This window comes from Macrobrachium rosenbergii, chromosome 49, assembly GCF_040412425.1.
Source record: "Macrobrachium rosenbergii isolate ZJJX-2024 chromosome 49, ASM4041242v1, whole genome shotgun sequence".
Classification (NCBI taxonomy): domain Eukaryota; kingdom Metazoa; phylum Arthropoda; class Malacostraca; order Decapoda; family Palaemonidae; genus Macrobrachium; species Macrobrachium rosenbergii.
In genome coordinates this window covers 6,655,494-6,678,002 of record NC_089789.1, presented here as the reverse complement: position 1 = coordinate 6,678,002, position 22,509 = coordinate 6,655,494, and the positions used below count along the sequence as shown (strand labels likewise).

Here is a 22,509-nt window from a genome sequence, read left to right as displayed (position 1 = left end):
CTGAGATCAATTTGTAAACTTGTCAAGTTTGTAGAGAAATCTGAAAGTCTTGGATACTTGATAAAGCTATAAAGAATATATACCAAAATTAAATACTTGCCAAATTTGTAAAAAAATCCCGAACAATCTTGAAAACATCTCTTTCAACACCAGGGTAGTTTGGAATGTTACATGTTGCATCTGCTGCATTTGGCCCTGTTCAAAATAAAGAATAAAATTGGTTTTAAACACTGACACAGCTTTTCAGATTATTCATCGCAGATATAATATAAAATACTGTATTGGGCTGTCATAATCCTCACAAGTATGATAACTGCAATTATCTTGAAAGTGTAACAGTTAGACCTGACACACCTTTAATAATACAATATACTTCTAATATCATTCAGTATACACCAGTAGAAATTTTTTTCATTATGTGGCACATAATGATTAAGAAAATGAAAATAATCAATTTGAATTTTCCCAAGGGATTAAAATTATTTCCAAGGATGTCAGTGTTGAAGAGTTCCAAAAGAGCCTAAGACAACCTGGACAAGCTGTGAAGCATCAAAGCCAAATCCCAAGAAAGCAGTTGAACTGCCAACCTGGAAATTGACTGGCTAAAATTTTGAAGCAGGTCTGAAACATCATCATTTTTGAAGTCTAAACCACGTTAAAAGATATGTGTGAGACCCCTCTCTGTATCCTTTAATTCCTAAAAATAATGTCTTCACATTTATGAGAAATGCTAATGAGGAACAGAAACTTAGATGACAAGTACCCCATTCATTACACCAAGCAACAAATCTCACCTACTTTCTCTGGCAAAGGTGAGTGGTAGACATCCAACACAGTGCAACTGAAAAACATCCATAACTTTTTGTTATCTTATGAGATTTCCACAAAGTTGGTGAAATGACGAAGCAGTACCTCCCCTTATCTAACAAAGCATCCTTAAGGACCAATCCAGGAAGACTCTTTGCTACACCTCACACTGAGGACAGTATTTTCACTATTGTTTGTGAGATTTATATTTATACACTGGGAAGGTCACACCGTAAGCTGATCAGCAGTGATTTTACCATTTCCTCCTAAACAACCAGCATCCAAAACTGGTCTATGGAACCTTTCACCATTTTTTAGTCTCCTGTTACCCCAATCCAAAAATAAACAGTCTTCTACTAGATACAGCAGGTGAATTTGAAAACCTATGATAATGTGGCTTTGTGCATAATCTCAAATTATTTTGTTTTGCATACAAGTATCTGGCAATGGCAGTTCACTTCACCACTTTTTATTTGATAGATTCTTATCATAAGTAGTTGGAAGTGTATTTAATGAGACCAAGAGAGGGAAGAAGCCTGGGATTCATCATCTTCCAGTTCTTCATAACTCACCGTCATTTCACATTCACTACACTGTCAAGAAATGTAGACTTCCAGGGTTACTTGCTACTGTCTCGTGTTAAGTCATGTGCCTTCCCTCCTATTCTACAAGTCTCGTACCAGATACAAGTGGCTTTTGGCTTATTAGTCTCCAAGTAATCTAGTTGACCCAACAGGCACATACACACAAATTGGAGAATTCTGCATCTTGGCCTCTAGCAAAAATAGCACTTCAGCCATAGACTTAATGAATTAATTCATGATGAAATAAATTAGGTTTTCATGGCAAAACACGATTTTGCATACAAAATCATTATTTCTATAATGACTGCCCTCCTCCAAGGCCCCAAAAATCTTCCTTCCTTACATACAGTTTGCACAAAAAGTGAGGTATTGGTTGGGACACACCTGTGGATTCAGAGGGGTGCATGCTTACTGAGACTACCTACAGCATGTCTGACAGAATAGATTAGTGAACTTGGGAACAACCATGGCACAAATATAGGTATATATAGTATATGGTTTGTATACAAAAAGCATGATTAATGGGTCTGCATAAAGTAAAAAAACTTATAAATTAGTTTTTCAGTTCAATTTCATCTCTCCACTGCACTTCAAAGGTTTCACAAGCCACTGGTACCAATAGGATCATTACTTTGTGTTTAAACACAGAACCTGAGCAACCGCAAGAAGTATTTGTTTAACACCCACAGAGGTTCCATCAGCAGTCTATGCTTAAGGGCAGACAGTCTCTGTTCTTGTTTTGCTACTACAAAAAAAGATAAACAGCTGTCCAATACCTCTGAAGCATAATAAAGTTCCCTACTATTCTTTGAGGGTCAGTCTTCTCATATCTCTCACCCTTTGAGAAGATGGGTTCATTTGGAAAGTGCTGAATGAGGTATCTCCAACTTCCTGTTCTGATTTCATTGGGAAAAACAAGTACAGTAGCCTTTTATCAGTCAGGTTGGTATGCTTACCAAATGCATTGCAGGTCAAGTAAACACACATTTGTGTGATTTCAACTGAAACTCAGTTCTTAAATATGTAAATCATTATACCCACTTCAAACAAAGGAGACATTAATTACAGAAAGTAATGGCTTATATCTGATATCCAAATACACACCCATAAACAGCAATAAAGAACAAAAAGTAACTGAGATGTCCCAGATAGTCAGGGCATACACAGTGAAGGCCTCTTAATCTTAATTGGTAGAAGCTGGTGCAAATGGGATCCAGTACATAGAAGGACAATATATGATTAATGGGGTTACAATGAACAAATACATATGGTATGACTGGGATTCATTATGCAAAGACTATATGATCAATGAGGTTACAATGAACAAATACATATGGTGTGACTGGGATCCTTTATGCAGAAGACAACGTATCATTAATGAGGTTATACTGAACAAATACATAAGGTACACCTGGGATCCATTATGCAGAAGAAAGACAATACTGTACATGATTAACAAGTTTATAATGAACAAATACATATGATGTGACTGGGATCCATTCTGCAGAAGAAAGGCAATGTATGATTAATGGGGTTATAACAAATGAAAACATAGTAAAGATAATCATAATTAAATAACATTTACTTTGAAGTACTGTATAAAAAAGATACAAAATCACCATAAATTGCATTGCACTAACTTTCCACTACAATGGATTATATTTTGTTATAAACATTATACTTACAGTGTGCCATACATTTCATGGCAGTCAGTATCCAGTTTGGTAGATTATCAGGATGACCTTCAGGAGCCTGGACAACCCCTCTGACTGTTATCTGGGTCATGTTATGGTGCAATATTTCCCCATTAATCACACTAGGATCAAGTAGGGTAGACAGATCACCAAATAGCAAGCGCTTGCAAATAGTGTCAAGTCTGAAAATGTAAAATACAGTCCTTTATGGTTTTATACATAGAAAGCAAGTTTATTATTCTTTTTAAATATTTCCATCTTCATAACACATTTCCATCTCTCATTCATAGTAGCCTACTACCATGTGATGTAGACTTCTGGGGTTACTGATTTTTAAGTTGCATGATGATGATGTATGTATTGGCCAGTTCTATGGGAGTCAAAGTAGCTAGTATTAACAATGATGGGGAATATACTCCCTTTCCTAACCTGCAACAACTATTACCTAAAATGCTCACCACAGGTTTTATGACCATACTATCTATAAACCTATGAGCTATCAGACTTTGTTCCTGACTAATTCATACAGTTCACAAGCTCTACTGGACCATAATGGCATGCTCAAACACTCTGGAGAATTCAGCATTTCAGCTTTCCACCCAAACACTGATTCAGGTACACAGTGTATATACAGATATATATATGATTAACCCTTAAACGCCGAGCCTCTATTTACAAAAATGTCTGTCGTATGCCGGCGGCGTTCGGGAGTTAGCGCCGAAGCGGAAAAACAGTTTTTTTTTTTTAAATCACAGCACACTTAGTTTTTAAGATTAAGAGTTAATTTTTGGCTCCTTTTTTTCTCATTGCCTGAAGTTTAGTATGCAACCATCAGAAATGAAAAAAAATATCATTATCATATATAAATATTGGAATATATGACAGTGCAAAAAAAAATTTTATATATAATTGTTTACAAATTGCGCTGTGAGCAAAACGGTTAAAGCTAATGAGTTATGTTTTTTTGTTGTATTGTACACTAAATTGCCATGATTTTGGTATATAACAAATTGTAAAACAATCAAAGCAACACAGAGAAAATATTATCACAAAATGATGCATGAATTCGTAACGCGCGGACGTAAAAACAAGTTTTTTTCTCAAATTCACCATTAATCGAAATATTGTGCTAGAGACTTCCCGTTTGTTACAAAATGAATGTAATTGATTAAATATTACTAGAATGTAAGTGTTTTAGCTTACAACTGCAGTTTTCGACCATTTCGGTCGAGTTAAAGTTGACCGAAGGTCGAATTTTTTCTATTTATCGTGATTTATATGAAAATATTTCAAAACTGATAAAAGCTACAACCATGAGTTATTTTTTGTTGTATTCTACATGATATTGCGCACATTTTCATGTATAACACTTTATGTAAGGCCTAATATAAAACGGTGCAAAAATTACGACAAGGTGACAAGAAATTCTGAAATTTTCAGCAGAGTTACAACGCCCGGACGTAAGGAAAAAGTTTTTTAAAAAATTCACCATAAATCAAAACATTGTGCTAGAGACTTCCCGTTTGTTGCAAAATGAAGGTAAATGATTGAATGTTACTAGAATGTAAGAGTTTTAGCTTAAAATTGCATTTTTCGACAATTTCAGTCGAGTGAAAGTTGACCGAAGGTTGAAATTTTGGCACATCAAGATTTATATGAAAATATTTCAAAACTGATAAAAGCTACAACCATGAGTTATTTTTTGTTGTATTTTACATGAAATTACACACATTTTCATATATAAAACTTTATGTAACGGATAATATAAAATGGTGCAAACATTACAACAAAGTGACGAAAGAATTTCTGAGATGTTCGGCCGAGTTACCGCGCAGCAGACGTAAGAAAAAGTTTTTTTTAAAAATTCACCATAAATTGAAATATTGTTAGAGACTTCCAATTTGTTGCAAAAATGAAGGTAAATGATTGAATATTACTAGAATGTAAGAGTTTTAGCTTACAATTGCGTTTTTCGACCATTTCAGTCGAGTCAAAGTTGACGGAAGGTTGAAATTTTGGCACTTATCATGATTTATATGAAAATATTTCAAAACTGATAAAAGCTACAACCATGGGTTGTTTTATGTTGCATTTTACATGTAATTGCGCACATTTTCATATATAAAACTTTATGTAACGGCTAATATAAAATGGTGCAAACATTACGACAAAGTGACGAAAGAATTTCTGAGATTTTCGGCCGAGTTACCCCACGCGGACATAAGGATAAAGTTTTTTTTTCAAAAATTCACCATAAATCAAAATATTGTGCTAGAGACTTCAATTTGTTGCAAAATGAAGGTAAATGATTGAATATGACTAGAATTTACAAGTTTTAGCTTACAATTGTGTTTTTCGACCATTTCGGTCGAGTCAAAGTTGACCGAAGGTTGAAATTTTGGCACTTATCTTGACATATGAAAATATTTCAAAACTGATAAAAGCTACAACCATGGGTTGTTTTTTGTTGTATTCTACATCAAATTGCACACATTTTCACACATAAAACTTTATGTAACGGCTAATATAAAACAGCGCAAATATTACGACAAAGTGACAAAAGAATTTCTGAGATGCGTCGCTGATGTTCTGTAGTGCGAGAAGAAAGAAATTCGCACATGCGCAGCTGGGTAACACTTGTAAACAAAACAACAGTGTGATCCGTGAACTTCCAGCATCCCTCAAGGTGCGTGATTTAAAATCTTTCGCAAACTAGGCCTATAACTATTTTTCCGCAAATATTTTTAAAAACTTTTTGTAGTCGACGTACCGTACGTCCACTCGGCATCCTACAGACAACTTTAGTCGACGTAAGATATGTCCAGTTGGAGTTTAAGGGTTAATATTATTAGGATGAAAAAAATTACTCTTTATATAACACAAAACAAACTTGTCAAACAAACCAATTAATTACATGATTGCCATCCTCCCAGCCCTACAAATCTCACTACTTTCATAATGTGACTGTCCTCTGTCTGGCATACAAAAGACATAAATCTGGGAACATTCAGGACATGAATACTATATAGAGAATATGACATATGACTGGTGGGTCTGTATTAAAAAATTGGTTTTGAGTTGTAAAAACATGGTATTCAGTACCAAGATTTTAACTGTATATAAAATGCAATCCCATTCATTCACTATATCAACCACCTTGTACTTAAAACAGAATTTCCTGTAAGAAGAATGATAAGTTTATTGAAACATAAACATATTTATTAAACACTTACCTCTCCATAAACACCCATTTCCATACATTGTTGGTTTCCTCTTTTGTTAAAGGCTTGGTAACAACGTGGCATTTTTGCATGCCTCCATTATCCTTAGCCTCGTTGATCACATTTTCATCTAATTTTTTTAACTGAAACTGAACAGAGCAATAAATAAACATGTAACCTTAGACTGGTGAAAAATATTTTACCATACCAAATTCAATTATTGATCTGTCAAAACTAATACATCTCATATTATAGGCAGTTGCACGCATACAAAAAATAAGGTGATATGACACTAAAGCTTCTGGTAATTACACAAGCACTAACTGGCTTAAAATTATGCATATACAATGTAACAAAGTTGATAAGAATCTTGGCAGAAAATACAATTTCATAAAGGATGGAGTATACATCCTTTGGAAGAGTATCTTTACTTTATGGCATTGCTTTAGACTCCTCTCATACATTAAAGATTACAGAGCCATTGCAAAACTGAAAATAAACAACATCCCAGGTATTGGAAAAGAGGAGAATGAGCTGGAATAATAAAAAAAAAGGGGGTGCCACTTACAATACCATAAAACACAGCAGTGCTCAGTAAATGGGTAGGAAATACTGAACAAAAATTTATAATCAATATCCTAAATGCAATACACCAAGAAATAGGGTAAAGGGAACACAAAGGGCAAAGGAGGAAGGAACAGATTTATCAATGCAGATATATAAGCATAATTCTAAGTAGTGAGTTCATTTCATGAGAAGTATGAGGAACAACAAACAAGAGGGCTTTTATGCCAAAACCAATTAAAGAGGCAATCTCATACCTTCATCTATTATTCTAGCTCTTAGCCTAGGGACAAAGAAAAGAAAGGGGGGAAAAACAAAAACTGTAGTGCCTAACCTTGAGTGAAAGCAGTCATTAACATGTCTTTTGGAGGGTAAAAGATATTAAGCTACAGAAAATAGAAACATGAAGGGGAAGTTACCAGTCTAAGGATTAACAGGTTTCTGAGTAAACATGGGAAAAGGGTGCATGACAATTATTGACAGCTTACTCTTAACTGTGGGTACTCTATCCTCATACAGTAAAATAAAACTACCCAAAATAACAAATATAGAAATCCTACCTTAAGGCAGAGAGAGAGGGAGATTTTACATTAATCACACAAACTGCCTTTGACTCTTTGATTAGTGGAAACAAAGGATAGAGAATCCCAAGTATGAGAGCAATACAGTACTCTAAACAGGGATGAATTTTCTACAAGCAGACTTAGCAATGTGAAACTGTCTTTTACATAAAAGTCTCTAGTAACCTTGATACATAATTCTAGAGGAATCAAGAATTTAATTTAAAGTTTTGTCAATAAAAACAATATCTGAAAATCTGAGAAGGAAATATAAAAAAATCTTAAAGCGGATCACAAATATAAACTCTTCACCATGTTTCGTTTCCCAAGTCTACAAGTCCTCCAGCTTAAGAATTTTAAGATCTGAATATATAAAAATGCAACTGCCCTTCCCATTCATTTTTAAAATGGCCATCATTTAATTGAGGTGCCTTGCCAATTTTAATCCCCTAAACTTGAAAAGCTCAACATCAACAATGAAAAAATAGTCACAATACAAACCTTTTATCCATAAATCGTACATGCATGTGCACAAGTTAAAAAAATTTAGTTTACAACTGATTTTTTGTTTGCATTTGCCATATACAGTAATACTGAAGCAAAATCACCTTCATATTACTCACACAAGAGTAAGATAAATACAAAACACTGCTAACCTGCTTGGGGGAATTGTCCCATCTCTTTCTTAACTCTGGAGATGCTCCTTCATTGGCATCCACATAATTGGGGTTATTAGAGCTGAGAGTACCCAAAGCAATGCGACCAGGAGTTCGCGGGGTACGAAGTGCCTTCAGTGGTGATTTGTTACAAAACCTGTAAAGTACAAAAAAATTAAAGCATAAAAAAAATAAATGTTGATCCCATCTGTCAACTCTTCATTAGACTACTGTACTAGCAAATATCTTAAGGACAATATTGTGTCATGACAAAAACTCTTTCGCAATGCAAATCATGATACATTAAACCTCCCTTATATTAGACTGACCGAAATTCCTGTGAAAGGTTACCATTCAGAAGTGCATAAGTGAGGCAATCTTGCATGGTGCATCACTTAATGGTGTACGAATGATGTGAGATTAGGTGGTCATCTTATTGCTGCATACAAAGCAATGGTCATGCAGTTAAGCACAGTCTAACCTTCACCATTCCTCGGTCTCTTTTCTTACTGACCATCTACGCATCAGTTTATAATATGCATTATTCTCTGCTGCACTGGTCTTTGCAATCACTTTTTTTAAATGTTATATGATTGCTAAGAAGCTTGTGCATCTATTTTGATTATGTCATAAAAACTTATTATGATAACTTTGGTCTCTATCTCTTTATAAAAAGCAGAAAACATTCATTATGTGTACCCCTTGCATTTGTTGAGAACTTGTGATCCATTACTACCCATGAATAATATAATGAAAATATTTTTACTTGTGTTCCGAATAATTTTGAGGACATTTACAACACTTCAAGAAAAAGCTCATTTCATTTATCTTTATGTGGTTCTAATGCTAAAAATTGCAGGGCAAAGTGAATGCTGCATAAGCTATAACAACAGCCATGGACAGTATTGTATAAAGATGTATACTGTGAAAGAGAAGGTCAAGGAAAACCTGGAGTTTACCATACAACTCAGGGTTAATACCAAACAAAACAAAAGCTTACAAATTAGCTACTATATCACAGAATCCAAAAATGCATCTGACATTCCAGTCTCTGTTCCTGGTAGTTTGTGGCTGCATTATTAATATCATTATTCAGAAGATGAACCCTATTCATACAGAACAAGCACACAGGGGCCACTGACTTGAAATTCAAGCTTCCAAAGAATATGGTGTTCATTAGAAAGAAGTTACAGGAGGTAATAGGAAACACAGAAAGAAGAGGTCAGTTATGAAGTTTTCATAATAAAACTAATATTGTAATACTTACCTGAACACCTGAATTAGCCCTGGTCACCTACCAGCCCGAACTACATCCCCCTAGCTTTTACCCACCATGTGGGTAATCAACTGTCAGCATTACCAACGCTTACAGGAAAATCTTGTCAAATGAGTTACCTGAAGTACCGTTAGCAACGCTGCTGCAACTCCCGGCCAAGTGAGGCTGACATCCCCAATTGCGTTATTCACTATTCAAATTGAAGTGGGGAGGAGAGTAGGAATCTTTCAGGTGGTTCAGGTAAGTATTAGAATATAAGTTTTATTATGAAAACTTCATATTGCAATACACTTCCTGAACACCTGAATTAGCCAGATTAACAAAATTTTAAGGATGTGGGATCAACCTAATTCACTCCCACCTGCCAACAGGGAAAGCAGGTAACTCATTATACGCCTACTCTACATAAATGAGTGTATCCTCACCTGGTTATCCCACTCGGCAGGTGAGGATGCCTGTAGAGAAAGTACCCCCGATGTCAGTCTCATGTCTAGGTACTGTCTGAGTCAAGCTACCTCTCATGTGGTATTCAAACCTCCTCATGGATAGAGGGTAGCGAAAAACCAACCTACCATGTGGCTAAACACAGCCTCCCATGAATAGCAGAGAATGATGAACCTCTCATGTGGCTAATCAAAGCACTCTCATGTATGGAGGGGTACGATGAACCTCCCATGTGGCTAATCAAAGCACTCTCATGTATGGAAGGGTACGATGAACCTCCCATGTGGCTAATCAAAGCACTCTCATGTATGGAGGGCATCGATGAACCTCCCATGTGGCTAATCAAAGCACTCTCATGTATGGAGGGGTACAAAGAACCTCCCATGTGGCTATTGTAGCCTCTCATGTATGGAGGAGAAGTTGAGTGTGCAGGATCTTTGAGTTCTTCGCCGCCTGTTGCCACCGCTGTCTGCGCAGAAGAGGTTGAAGAAACCAAACCTGTCCACTGGATCTGCCTAACTTCACAGTACTAACGCCAACTTAATACTCTCACCATGAATCCTGACCAAGAGAGAATCCTAAGTTCCTTAGACTACATTCATCACTTAAAGTTCCCTCCCCGCCCTTGACATTAATACATAATTATAAGATCAAGTTGGTCGCCACAAAGGGACCCAGCGAGTAACTCCTCTCCGAAGAAAATTGAATGTCTCTGAGGTAGAAAGTCGTGAAAACCGACACCGACTTCCAAGTGGCCGCCTGTAAGAGCCTCTGTACTAAGAGAGTACCCCCTCAGCTAAATGAACGCACCCTCGATAATAGAGTTAGCTGCTACACATGAACTAAGAGAATAACTCTCATGTAAGGAGGAGAACGATGAATCTCCCAAGTGGCTATTCAGAGCCTACCCTGTATGGAGGGAATGAGGTAGTGTGCCGAGCTGTTGACCTTCCGGCCTGCAGGTTGCAGCAAAGGCCGACGACCAACGAGCGAAGAAGTATCTCAGCACCGACGAAACAGCCTAGGCTAGCCTACGAGAGCACCCCCTTGGACTCTCATAGGGAAACTATCAAAGACTAGGATACTTAAAACATACTAAACTTAACTTCATGTGATTATACTATCACTGTTGCTTAAGATTCTAAAGCCTATAAGGAATTCCTCTATCTGGTTAACCTAATAACCACCGCACTACGTGAATACCACCTTAGCTAAATGAGCGCACCCTAGATAATAGACTTTGCCGTTACATATGGACTAAGAGAATAACCTTCCGAGCCTTCGCACTAAGAGAATACCACCACAGCTAAATGAATGCACCCTAGATAGGAGACTTCGCCGGTATATGCGCTGCGGCAAATTGAACGTCTCGAGTAAAGGAAGAAAAAACTGAGATGGACTCCCAAGTAAACTGCCTCCAGAATAGAAGACTCTGAACAATTCCTTAGAAAGGAAGATAAAGTGAACATACTCCGAATACCGTGTGGTAATGAAAAAAAAAATCTGTTAAATGCTAAATATAATGTAAAGTCAAAATTAAATTGTATTCAAGGGCATAAAGATCGCACCACATGAGAATCGCGTAGTGTGCCCACAATTGTGTTTGTGGAGTGACCGCTTATGAACCAGGAACCAGGAGCCCTCTTTCCGAAAGTAACTAATCGCATTCTTTGACAGCGGACAGGAAGAATTCTGTGAAGAGACAAGAAGTGTACACAAAAGTGGACAGTTTCTCAACCTTTGATAAATAGACTTTAATATTTACATCGGACATAAAGACATCCCCGCTTGATCGCCGGAATCGAACACTTGCAGATAAAGAACCTTAAGCGAACGAGGCAAGAGTTTCAGCCTCCGACTCTGTCTTCGCCATGAATTCCAGAAGAAGAGAAATACATATCATTTCCCGCCTAGGAAACCAGCCTAGAAAACTTCCTGAAGCTCGCCCACCTTTCTATCTGCAGCTAAAGCCAAAAGAAAGAAAACACCTAATCAGTTGTCTTAACGTTAGAGCTTCCGACAAATCTCACGAAGGAGCCCGAGTCGGCAAGACCGGACGTTAAACTTAAAGGAATGTAATAAATCATAGAAGATCTTACTACTAGAAATTTTCGGGAAGATGGAAAAATGTACTGCTAAGTGTTGAGCAGTAGCCAGCAACAACCAAAAACGGAAGAATCTTGATTTTCCGAAGGAATGAGAGAAAATCAGCTATTTTGGTTATGGCAAGCCTAAAGATGGAATGACCTTCCTTACGACACCGACTTCCACATGTCCAGCTGACCTGGTAAAGCTTACGGGTTGACTTTCTCAAGCTGAAAGAAACACCATCTAGACATAGCTTTAGAGAGTCCGGTCTGTCTAGCTGTTCGCTCGGCAGTCGCCTGAAACTAGGTTCATCACACAAGAGTTTGGATGATAATGGTGAAAATGCGGTTGTCTAGAAGATCTTCCGCATGAGAAGGAACATTGGAACTTCCGTAAGGAGCATTAGGAGTTCCGGAAACCAAGGGCGTTAGGGCCAGCAAGGAGCTAGAGTCATAGACGTCTTGTCACTCCTGCAATTCCTGATTACCTGATGAATGAGACCGAATGGCGGAAAGCATACACCTCTAAAGTTCTAATGACCTTGTTTCCCCCGAGTTCTCAGATACGACACGGCAGTTACGATGTCGCAAAGCAGACCCACCATATCTGTTGTGAACTAAGACTGAAAAGCACCTGAGGGCTTCCTTTACAGCCCTGAGTTCCCGAAGATTATGACTCCTCTCATTCCCAATCCTTCCAGAGGCCCGAAGACTCGGTTCCTCTAAGGTTGCTCCCCAACCTTGATATGAGGCATCTGAGTACAGATGAACGCCGGGAAGAGGGGAGACTATAGACCTTCCGGATGTCAGATGCACTTCTTCTGACTATCACAGAAGATCCGACAAGCGAGAATTGCTCCAGACTAAACCTGCATTCTCGATATGGAAGTCCCAGCGATTCCTGAGACATACCCGAAGAGAAAAGCATATGGAGACAACAAGACCCTGGAAGAGAGAGAGAGAGAGAGAGAGAGAGAGAGAGAGAGAGAGAGAGAGAGAGAGAGAGAGAGAGACATTCTCCCTAAGAGGCTTCTCCAATGGGTACCAGCTGTTCCCTGTTGGACAGGGGCACCTCTGCTTCAACATTTTGTACCCTTGACGATGCATAATTGCCAACACTGGAGACATGAGTTAGAAAAGTTAAGTATACCTTAGTTTAACCAGACCACTGAGCTGATTAACAGCTCTCCTAGGGCTGGCCCGAAGGATTAGACTTATTTTATGTGGCTAAGAACCAATTGGTTACCTAGCAACGGGACCTACAGCTTATTGTGGAATCCGAACCACATTATACCGAGAAATGAATTTCTATCACCAGAAATAAATTCCTCTAATTCTTCATTGGGCGGCCGGAGACTCGAACTCGAACCAACAAGTTCGTTATACTGGCCACATACCCTTAACCCTGAGCAGCCACACTAATCATAGGCTGCTGTGACGCTATTGCTAACAACGGCTACACAAAATTGAACATGGAGGGGATATCCTCCTCCCTAAGAGACTGTTGCAGAGTGCAAAAGGCGCCCTCAACAGAACCTTCTTCAAATGTCCGGATAGTGTGGTGGAATCTTAAAAAGAAGTCCCTCCTCTTCTTGCCAAAGAACGTTGTACAGTCAGACGAAATGTTAACCTGGTATGCCAGCCCCATTGAAACCGAAGTGATGAAGTGTCAGGCAGTACAGGATTGGAGGGAGTATATCCAACTTGTTTGAGAAAACCCTATCAACCCAGACCATACCCACATAGAGTGGGACAAGGCCTCTGACTGGCTGCGAAAAGTGTCCTCCAAGATACAAGCCTCCCCAGATGAAACTGAGACCAGACAATTTGACAAAGGAATCTGAGAGTGAAGAGCCTCAACAGATACGATGAGAGGAACCCTGAAACCTGCAGAAGGGTTACCCACTACCTTGTAAGAAACCCCTCCCGAATAGGAAGCAAGATTGAATCCTACTTGCTCGACCCTATCAAAGCCACTAACCTACGTCTGCCTCCCTCAATGCCTGCCAGACACGGCCAAACCAGACCAGATTCTTTGACGATTGAGCAACTACTGGTTCCATCACATATAGTGACTCGAACATCGCTTGATTCAGTAATGGAGGCTCCTCCAGAGCCTTGGACTGAGGATAAAGAGTATGGATAAAGTCCACCATCCACTTATACTCATTCTCATTAGCTTAAGGAAAACTAATATCCAGTACCACATCCTCTTCAAATGAACAATCCTTGTCGGACTGGTCCGACCGAGCCGGAACAGGAAAAGAGACAGGTCGACCCCTAGCAAACGCCGAACTCAAAAACCCTGGGTGCGCGAGACAGACACCTGACGAATCAATTGCGAACATACTGGAAGCACCAAAGTAGTTTGCGCAAACCCTGCACCACCCAATGACGATGACACAACACCTGGGCAGGCCACACCTGGGCGGACAATGCCCACTCCTGAGAGCGAAGAGGCTGCAACACCCGAACCACGCAAATCCGGATGTATCAAAACAGCATGAGAATGGGAATCCAGAACTGAAGACTTGCTGGTTAATGAAGAAGATGACCCGGAATCAACCCCAAACCTACATGGACGCCTTAGACAGAGGGACAGAGAAACCTGCAGGAAAGTTGAGAAAGAAGAGGCCGAAGAAGGGAAGAAGGAAGAAGCCACACTCGGAGTAACCACCGGGGCGCCAAACACCGACGTTGGACAGATGGAGAAGGTACCAACTAGACCAGAACTCAAAGTAGTTTCGACAGGGAAGTTACGAGGTACTGAACCCAAGGTAACAGAGGAAGGCAAATTACCAGCTATCCTAGAGAATGGAAAGGCTGAGGAAACTATCGGTGCTGATACACTGAACGCTGGCGCACGCAAACCACCAACTGCCGTAGCACCCGCAAGAATTGTGGAGGATACATTACGGTTAGAAACCCATGAAGAATGAAAATAAGGAGTTGCTGACGCCTCCGCAAACACCTGAGAAGCAACTAGATCGGATGCCTGAGAAACTACAGGATTTGCAAAAGATGATAAAGAAGAAGGATCCGTTAAAAATACCACTTCCCTTAACCACAAAGAGAGAGGGAGCTGCTGAAGCTCTAATATCACAGGGTTGAACCAAGAAAAGCCTTTGCTCTGCTGAGTTAAAAGCCAAGAAAACAGGATGAGCAAACCAAGACCCTGAAGAGCCCTCTGAAGAGCAGACCAAAAAAGAAGATTGAGTAAGGCAATGGAAGAAGGCTTGGAAGAAAATGGGGAAAAAAGGAAAATTCCATACCAGCCAAAGAGGCCATAGATTTCAAAGAAAGAAAATAGACTGATTCTGTTCCCCTGCCCCCCTGATAATCTTGATAGACATCATTATCAAATTTAGAAAATTCTTTAAGACATGATCATGAATATTGGTAAACTTGATCGCCAGAATTACCACCATCGCAAGACAAAAGGAATTTTAACCCCTGAAGGAATATGAACCTTCGAAGTAGGAGTATTCAACGAAAAACAAAACAAATTCAGAACCAGATATATCAGAAACCAAATCTGAACGACCCTCCACGGATCTGGAAACCTTTTGTTGCACAGAGCATGAAGCAGGAAATAAAACCGACAACCGACGATTGATCCAAATGAGAGGCCTAAACATTAGCGACCCCAACCCAACCTGAACCCAAAGAAGACTGCACATTCAACTACTCTTCCTGAATACTTCCTAAAGTAGTATTCCTACTCGTCTGAGTGATTCCTAATTCTAAATCCACCTAAGAACTTACGCTTTTAGAGGGAAGGGGGGGAAATCTGCTGCCAACACTGCCTGCTCCGTGCCAGGGGGGCCAGCAGATCCTACCTTCGAGGTTTGCAGTTCTCCATGACCCCTGGCACCCGTTAGGGCAGGTTCTGGAACAGGCAGGGGGCAGAAAAAGAACGATTAGTATCTACAACACTAGTACTACTATCCTTATCTTTAGTTTCCGTTAATTTAGTCATAAAGCTAGAAAACAGACTAGACACACTAGCAGGTAACTTGTCCTCTAACTTTTTGAATAATTCTTCCATCTGATCTACTGACCAAGACTCACCGCCTATCTGACTGATACTACACTGGATCTTCCTACATAAAAAACAAACAATGTCGATTGTGTTAGAGGGTACTCATCCTACGCTTGCAGGACGTGTAGGACCGATGAGCATCAGCATCTCCAGCAGTAGAAGGCTCTGTTGTCGAAGATGTAAACAAAGTGGAAGCATCGGCACTAGCAGACAGCGACGTTTTCTTGTCTGACTTATCCAGTCGAGTCCAAAGTACCGATCCCAAAGTCAAAATTGGGAGAGAAGTTCCAAATCCAATCAATGAAGTATCTATCCAGGAGAAAATGCACTGAAAACAGTCCAAATCATAATCTGATGTCCGAATTCTTTGAATGGGGGTCGGGCTAAATGACCAAAAGTTTGCCTGATGTGGGACACACCCACACAGCATGGCGAACAGAAAGCAATTGGGGATCTCGGCCTCACTCTGCCAGGACTTGCAGCAGCGTTGCCAACAGTACTTCAGGTAACTCACTTGACAAGATTTTCCTGTAAGCGTTGGTAATGCTGGCAGTTAACCCTTAAACGCCGAGCCTCTATTTACAAAAGTGTCTGCCGTATGCCGGCACGGTTTGAGAGTTAGCGCCAAAGCAGAAAGAAAGTTTTTTCATAAAATCACAGTAAGCTTAGTTTTTAAGATTAAGAGTTCATTTTTGGCTCCCTTTTTTCTCATTGCCTGAAGTTTAGTAAGCAACCATCAGAAATGAAAAAAATATCATTATCATATATAAATATTGGAATATATGACTGAGTGAAAAAAATTTCATATGTAATTGTATACAAATCACGCTGTGAGCAAAACAGTTAAAGCTAATGACTTTTTTTTTTTGTATTGTACACTAAATTGCGATGATTTTGGTATATAACAAATTGTAAAACAATCAAAGCAACACAGAGAAAATATTATCACAAAATGATGCATGAATTTGTAACGTGCGGACGTAAAAAATTTGTTTTTCAAAAATTCACCATGAATCGAAATATTGTGCTAGAGACTTCCCGTTTGTTGCAAAATGAAGGCAAATGATTGAATATTACTAGAATGTAAGAGTTTTAGCTTACAATTGCATTTTTTTACCATTTCGGTCGAGTCAAAGCTGACCGAAGCTTGAAATTTTGGCACTTATCGTGATTTATATGAAAATATGTCAAAATTGATCACAGCTACAACCATGAATTATTTTTTGTTGTATTCTACATGAAATTGCGCACATTTTCATATATAAAACTTTATGTAAAGGCTAACAGAAAACGGTGCAAAAATTACGACAAAGTGACAAAAGAATTTCTGAAATTTTCAGCAGAGTTAGCTGATGCTTTCTTTTGGGATAAGAAAGAAATTACAGATGCGCAGCTGGGTCACACTTGTAAACAAAACAACAGCGTGATCCGTGAACTCCCAGCATCCTCAAGCGCGATTTAAAATTTTTCGCAAACGATGCCTATAAGTATTTTCCGCGAATATTTAAAAAAAAATTTTTGTAGTCAACGTATTTTACGTCCACTCGGCACCCGACAGACAACTTTTGTTGACGTAAAGTATGTCCAGTCGGCGTTAAAGGGTTAATTACCCACTTAGTGGGTAAAAGCTAGAGGGATGTAGTTCGGGCTGGTAGGTGACCAGGGCTAATTCAGGTGTTCAGGGAGTGTATTGCAATATTAAAAAATAAAAAAAATTTAAAAGTAAATAAACACATAAAAATGTAGGTAAAATACAAGGGGAATTGTTTTACAGTAGTAATGCATTGCATCTTCTATTGAACTTTTGAGGTTCCAATTGTACAACATCCTCAGGGAGACTTCCATAGTTTAACAATGTGAGGAACAAGGACCTCTAGAACCGAGAAGTTTGACAGCAAGGGACACTTATTGTATGATGGTGCTGCTGTTCAGTAAATCTGGTTGCTCTCAGAAGGAAAAGAGGATCAGGGCTCAATTGTAAATGTGAAAGACTTCTGTTAAAATACAATTTTCGAAATTGACAAACGAAACCATCCATTGATGGTCCAGGTCATAACTGCTAATGTTAGAAAACAAAAACCTAACATCACAACCCATTCTATCTAAAAGAGATAAAAAGGAAGTCTCAAAATAGATGGTGACAGAGAAGTCTCCATTTCACTGATAGAGGTTACTGAACCATTATGATGTCATATCTGTCAAAGAATAAAGAATATGATACTCTGAAGTGTACAATGTAGGCAATGCTGTGTTGTTTTGAGAGTTCATGCCCAAAACCTCAAAACCCAGACTGACGATGTCTTATGACTACGAAAAAAGAAAGAAAACTATCTCATATCATGACTTTTTCAAAAGTTGAGAAGCTCCACCACCTAAAACTAGTTATAAAGTGGCTGGTACTTGAAGACATATTTAAAGCCTCTAGGATACCACTTATTCCTTACCATTGTCTTCCTAACTTTTCCATAAAAGCCTGTGTCATGACATCCATAACTTAAGAGCTAAATATTTGACCATTCTCTCTTAAGAAATTCAGTGCCACTAGGAAGTCACCATAAAAATTCAGCTAAAAAGGGTAAGGGGCATCTAGGAAGGTTAGTGACCATTACATCAACAAGAGCAGCAAGTTAGAATAGAGGTTTGTGATAACTCTGGACTCAAATGCCAAGAGGTAACCAAAGGATTAATGCTATTCAAAGACAACAGGATGGGAACATAAATGCAGAATTCAATATTTTTTAGCCAGCCTGCACTATAATGCAGAACTAGAAACCAAAGAACCAGCCTCTCTACTTAATTAGTCAGCATGATGATGCTTCATTTTATGATTTACGTAGTTTAATATCATCATAAACATTTTCACACAAGCTTTTCTCTTTGTGTGGTTAGAAGTAGCCTAACTGTTTTAGTTTAATCGTTGTAACATTACTGCAGTGTGCACCTTCTACTACCTATCTCTATCATTTGCCCCTGCAGTACATATCCATGAGTAGGGTTCTTAATAATGAAATGATGAAGTCAGTTATGACATTTCTATTCCTATTTCCATTTAAAAGTTGTTAACAGCATCACAGTGTGCACCTTCTAATACTGTACCTTGCTGCATCATTTGTCACAGGAATGAATAATGAATTGATTAGGTCAGCATTAAGACACTGAAATTTCAATGTGCTACTGTCTATTTTTGAAAATGAAAGTTAGAAATAGTATCCATCCTATGTAGGTGGAGTGGGGTTTACAAGGAAATACAGTAAATGCATATATCTGGGTACATAATTAGTTAATACTTTATCACTTACACAATTGTTCTTGACAATGAGGACTGTTAGTCCTAGAAAGCTTGTAACCTTCTTTAAATAAATATCTCTGCTAGATACCATCCACTTTTAATGAGGTCCTGTTAGTAATTAGTTAGTACTGTATATAAAATGAAGGTCTCTGTGTAGCTTGAGAAAACAGCAATTTAAAACCTATTCCACGTGGTGGACTGGGTCATTGAGGCCAAAATGGAAATTATAAATGGAAATTAAAATCTCAGTGCATGGAAAATATAAGGTAATTGATTTAAATTCCAACAACTGAAAACAGCAGGTTCAGGGGCTTAAAAAATGCCCTCCCAGGTAAAATACAGTAGGTACATGACAAGAAATGACAAAGTTGAAATATACTAAAAAAAGAAAAATTCAAAGTAGCAAAACCTTAGGATCTTATTGTCTATCAACCAGCATCTGTAAATGTAAGTACAGTACGGTTACCACAGCTACGTCACTCAGTATGCCTGATACTACATGCATCTCATCAATCTAGACTAGACATGTCCCAAATAGCATAATGTCAAATAAGAAATAATTTCAACACAACAGAGAATAAAACATCACAAGAGCTTACCTATACAAATCTCTGTTATCCTTGAAATTTTCTGAATGAGAGCTGCTACCATGAATATCCTCAATCAGCCCTGCTTTCACAAATTTCCTGTAAACAATTGCAATATAATGCACATTAATGACAGCCCTACTTACCAAGTGCTACTATATTCAAAACTCACTTGTGGGTATATACTGTAGTTTTTCAATAACTGAGTCTATCCATAAACCAAGTCTTTCTCACTGTACTGTATCTAATGACGATTTTCATTATCAGAGAAACTCCTCTAAAATACAAAGGTACTTTTAGTGATGAGTATGGAACACTATTACTTTATGAAATGGATAAAGCTTTAGGCATTTTCCATCTTATCATCTGATAACTCAGGCAAAACTATGAGGTGATAAAAACTATGTCCACTCAACAAATGGTAAATTAACAATGTGAATTTCAAAGGAAAGTCTTACAATACTCTGTTACTCGAAACTTTATACTTAACATTTCATCTGTACCTTTTGAAAATGGCTGATTAAATATCAGTTACAGCAAAGCAAGCAATAATAGTTAAATTAACCTTGCTGAAAAATATAAATACTTATTTTAAGATTTATTTTTTAAATACTTACCTCTCCACTGTATAGCTTTTTTTCCCCCCACCCTGGGACTAATAGGTACAAACACCCGTAGCCGGTCAGTCTACTTCTGTCCACTTTGAATGTGGAGAGATAAGGAGGGCAATCTATATAATGAAGAGGTAAGTATTTAAAAAATAAATCTTAAGTATTTATATTTTTTAAATGAACCTTACCTCTCCATTATATAGCTGATTCCCACATTTAAAACAGGAGGTGGGTAAAGTGAAAATCAGCCAACCTTTAAAGGCTACCATACATAGTAACAAAATATTTGTATCAGGTATGAGATCCTCACTATGAAGACAGCTGAGGTCTCTTTGGAGGATGCCCCCTCCAGCAGAAGGAGGGGTTGGGTTACTGTGCGAAAACTCTGCAGAGCCAATGATGGATAACTAACAAGTACATATGTACAAAAAGATATACTTCTACCTCCAAGCTTCCCAAAAACCACAACCAGGTCTAAAAGGACATAACACCCTCTGCAAAAACCAGAGAGTTAATGCTCTGCAATAATTGTATTTAATCTCTGCATCATGAAGATAAGCCAAAGCAAGTACAATCTTCCCTGCTTCTGTTCAAAGAAGGGTCTTTCCTATTTTGAGTAAAAAGTAATAAACAATAATGACATCAACATCTAGTTGGATAATAAATGTTTAATGAATGTCATAAATACTATATATACATACACACACACACACACACATATATATATATATACAAGCAGTCCCCGGTTAATGGTGACCCAGTTTTACGGCGCTTGTCTAACAACGAAAATCAGCAATTTTCGGCGCTGAAAATCGCTGATTTCTGCTTATCGGCACCAATAATTGGGTATTGGTGCTGATACATACCTCTCTGAGGTGCCAATAACCAAAAATTGGCGCTTTTCGGCGCCAATAAGCCCCGAAAAAGCGCCAGAAATCGCAGATTTTCGGTTATCATCACGCACCCAGAACGGGACCCCGCCAATAACCGAGGACTGCCTGTATATATATATATATATATATATATATATATATATATATATATATATATATATATATATATATATATATATATATATATATATATATATATATATATATATATATATATATATATATATATACTGTATATATATATATATATAACGTATAAATATAACACCTACACATTATGTATATATTGTATACCTATATACAGTATGTGTATCAGTATATATATGTACCTAGACAACCACATGAGAGGTGAAAATTAAAGACCATGTACCAAGCGCTTTCGTGTATTGCGTACACTTCTTCAGGGTACAAATTAAATAAATAAATAGACATAAACAAGAAAACTTTACAAAACAAAGATCAAAGCCATTAACAAGCAAAACATCATTATTGTATATATTTACTGGTTTGAAGAAAATAAATTGTCACTACCAAACAATAAGTAAAAATACTTTAAAAATGCTTAAGAACCGAAACTGCAGTTGGAACAGGCTGTTGCTAAAAGGTGACATTGTACTTCCCTACAATTTTATGAACAAGGTAACTATCTAATTTAAAAAACCTGAACTAAGATTCATAAGTTGATTGTTAAAATGCTTAATAAAGGTAGATTCAATTATATTTCTTTTAACAATGTGGTTACAAAAAATTATCTCAGATGAATTTTTCCAGTCTATGCAATGGTTAAAATCAGTCATCATTCATATGTACAAATAAAGCACTTGTCAGTTGACCTGTTGGAACTGCATAACGATGCTGTTTTAGACGGTAATCTAGTTCTTTATCAGTTTGACCTGTGTGCTCCTCAAGCCATTTTGAATCTTTGTTGTGAGATTGAGAAGGGAATAAACAAATGAAGGAACGTATCACAAGTTTCCTTTCTCCAGAGTATTTAGTATTTTTTGTTGCAGGAGACAATGTCTCATACTGAGGGGCTCATGGCCCAAACTTTACATGGAGCCCAAGACCCGGGAGAACAACCGAGTGATGAAGAATTTCACGGTTTTACAGAAAATTCTACAGAATTAGAACTCGAATTGGCACAATTGAGGGTGAAAACATGGCTGACTTGTGCCATGGAAAATTTAAGTGATC

General features: G+C 37.9%; 1 protein-coding gene across 4 annotated transcripts in view; it reads right to left on the bottom strand.

Moving 5' to 3' along the window:
- The window catches only part of LOC136832037 (DEP domain-containing protein 1A-like), a 91,955-nt gene that overhangs the window by 42,518 nt on the left and 26,928 nt on the right, over positions 1-22,509 (bottom strand). For all 4 annotated transcript variants that reach the window (XM_067092535.1, XM_067092537.1, XM_067092538.1 and 1 more), the window contains exons 3-7: positions 19,824-19,910; positions 8,087-8,243; positions 6,319-6,455; positions 3,077-3,267; positions 101-195 (exon numbers count right to left, since the gene is read on the bottom strand). In XM_067092535.1, the coding sequence (XP_066948636.1) occupies positions 101-195; positions 3,077-3,267; positions 6,319-6,455; positions 8,087-8,243; positions 19,824-19,910 (667 nt within the window). The remainder of the gene's footprint in view (positions 1-100; positions 196-3,076; positions 3,268-6,318; positions 6,456-8,086; positions 8,244-19,823; positions 19,911-22,509) is intronic.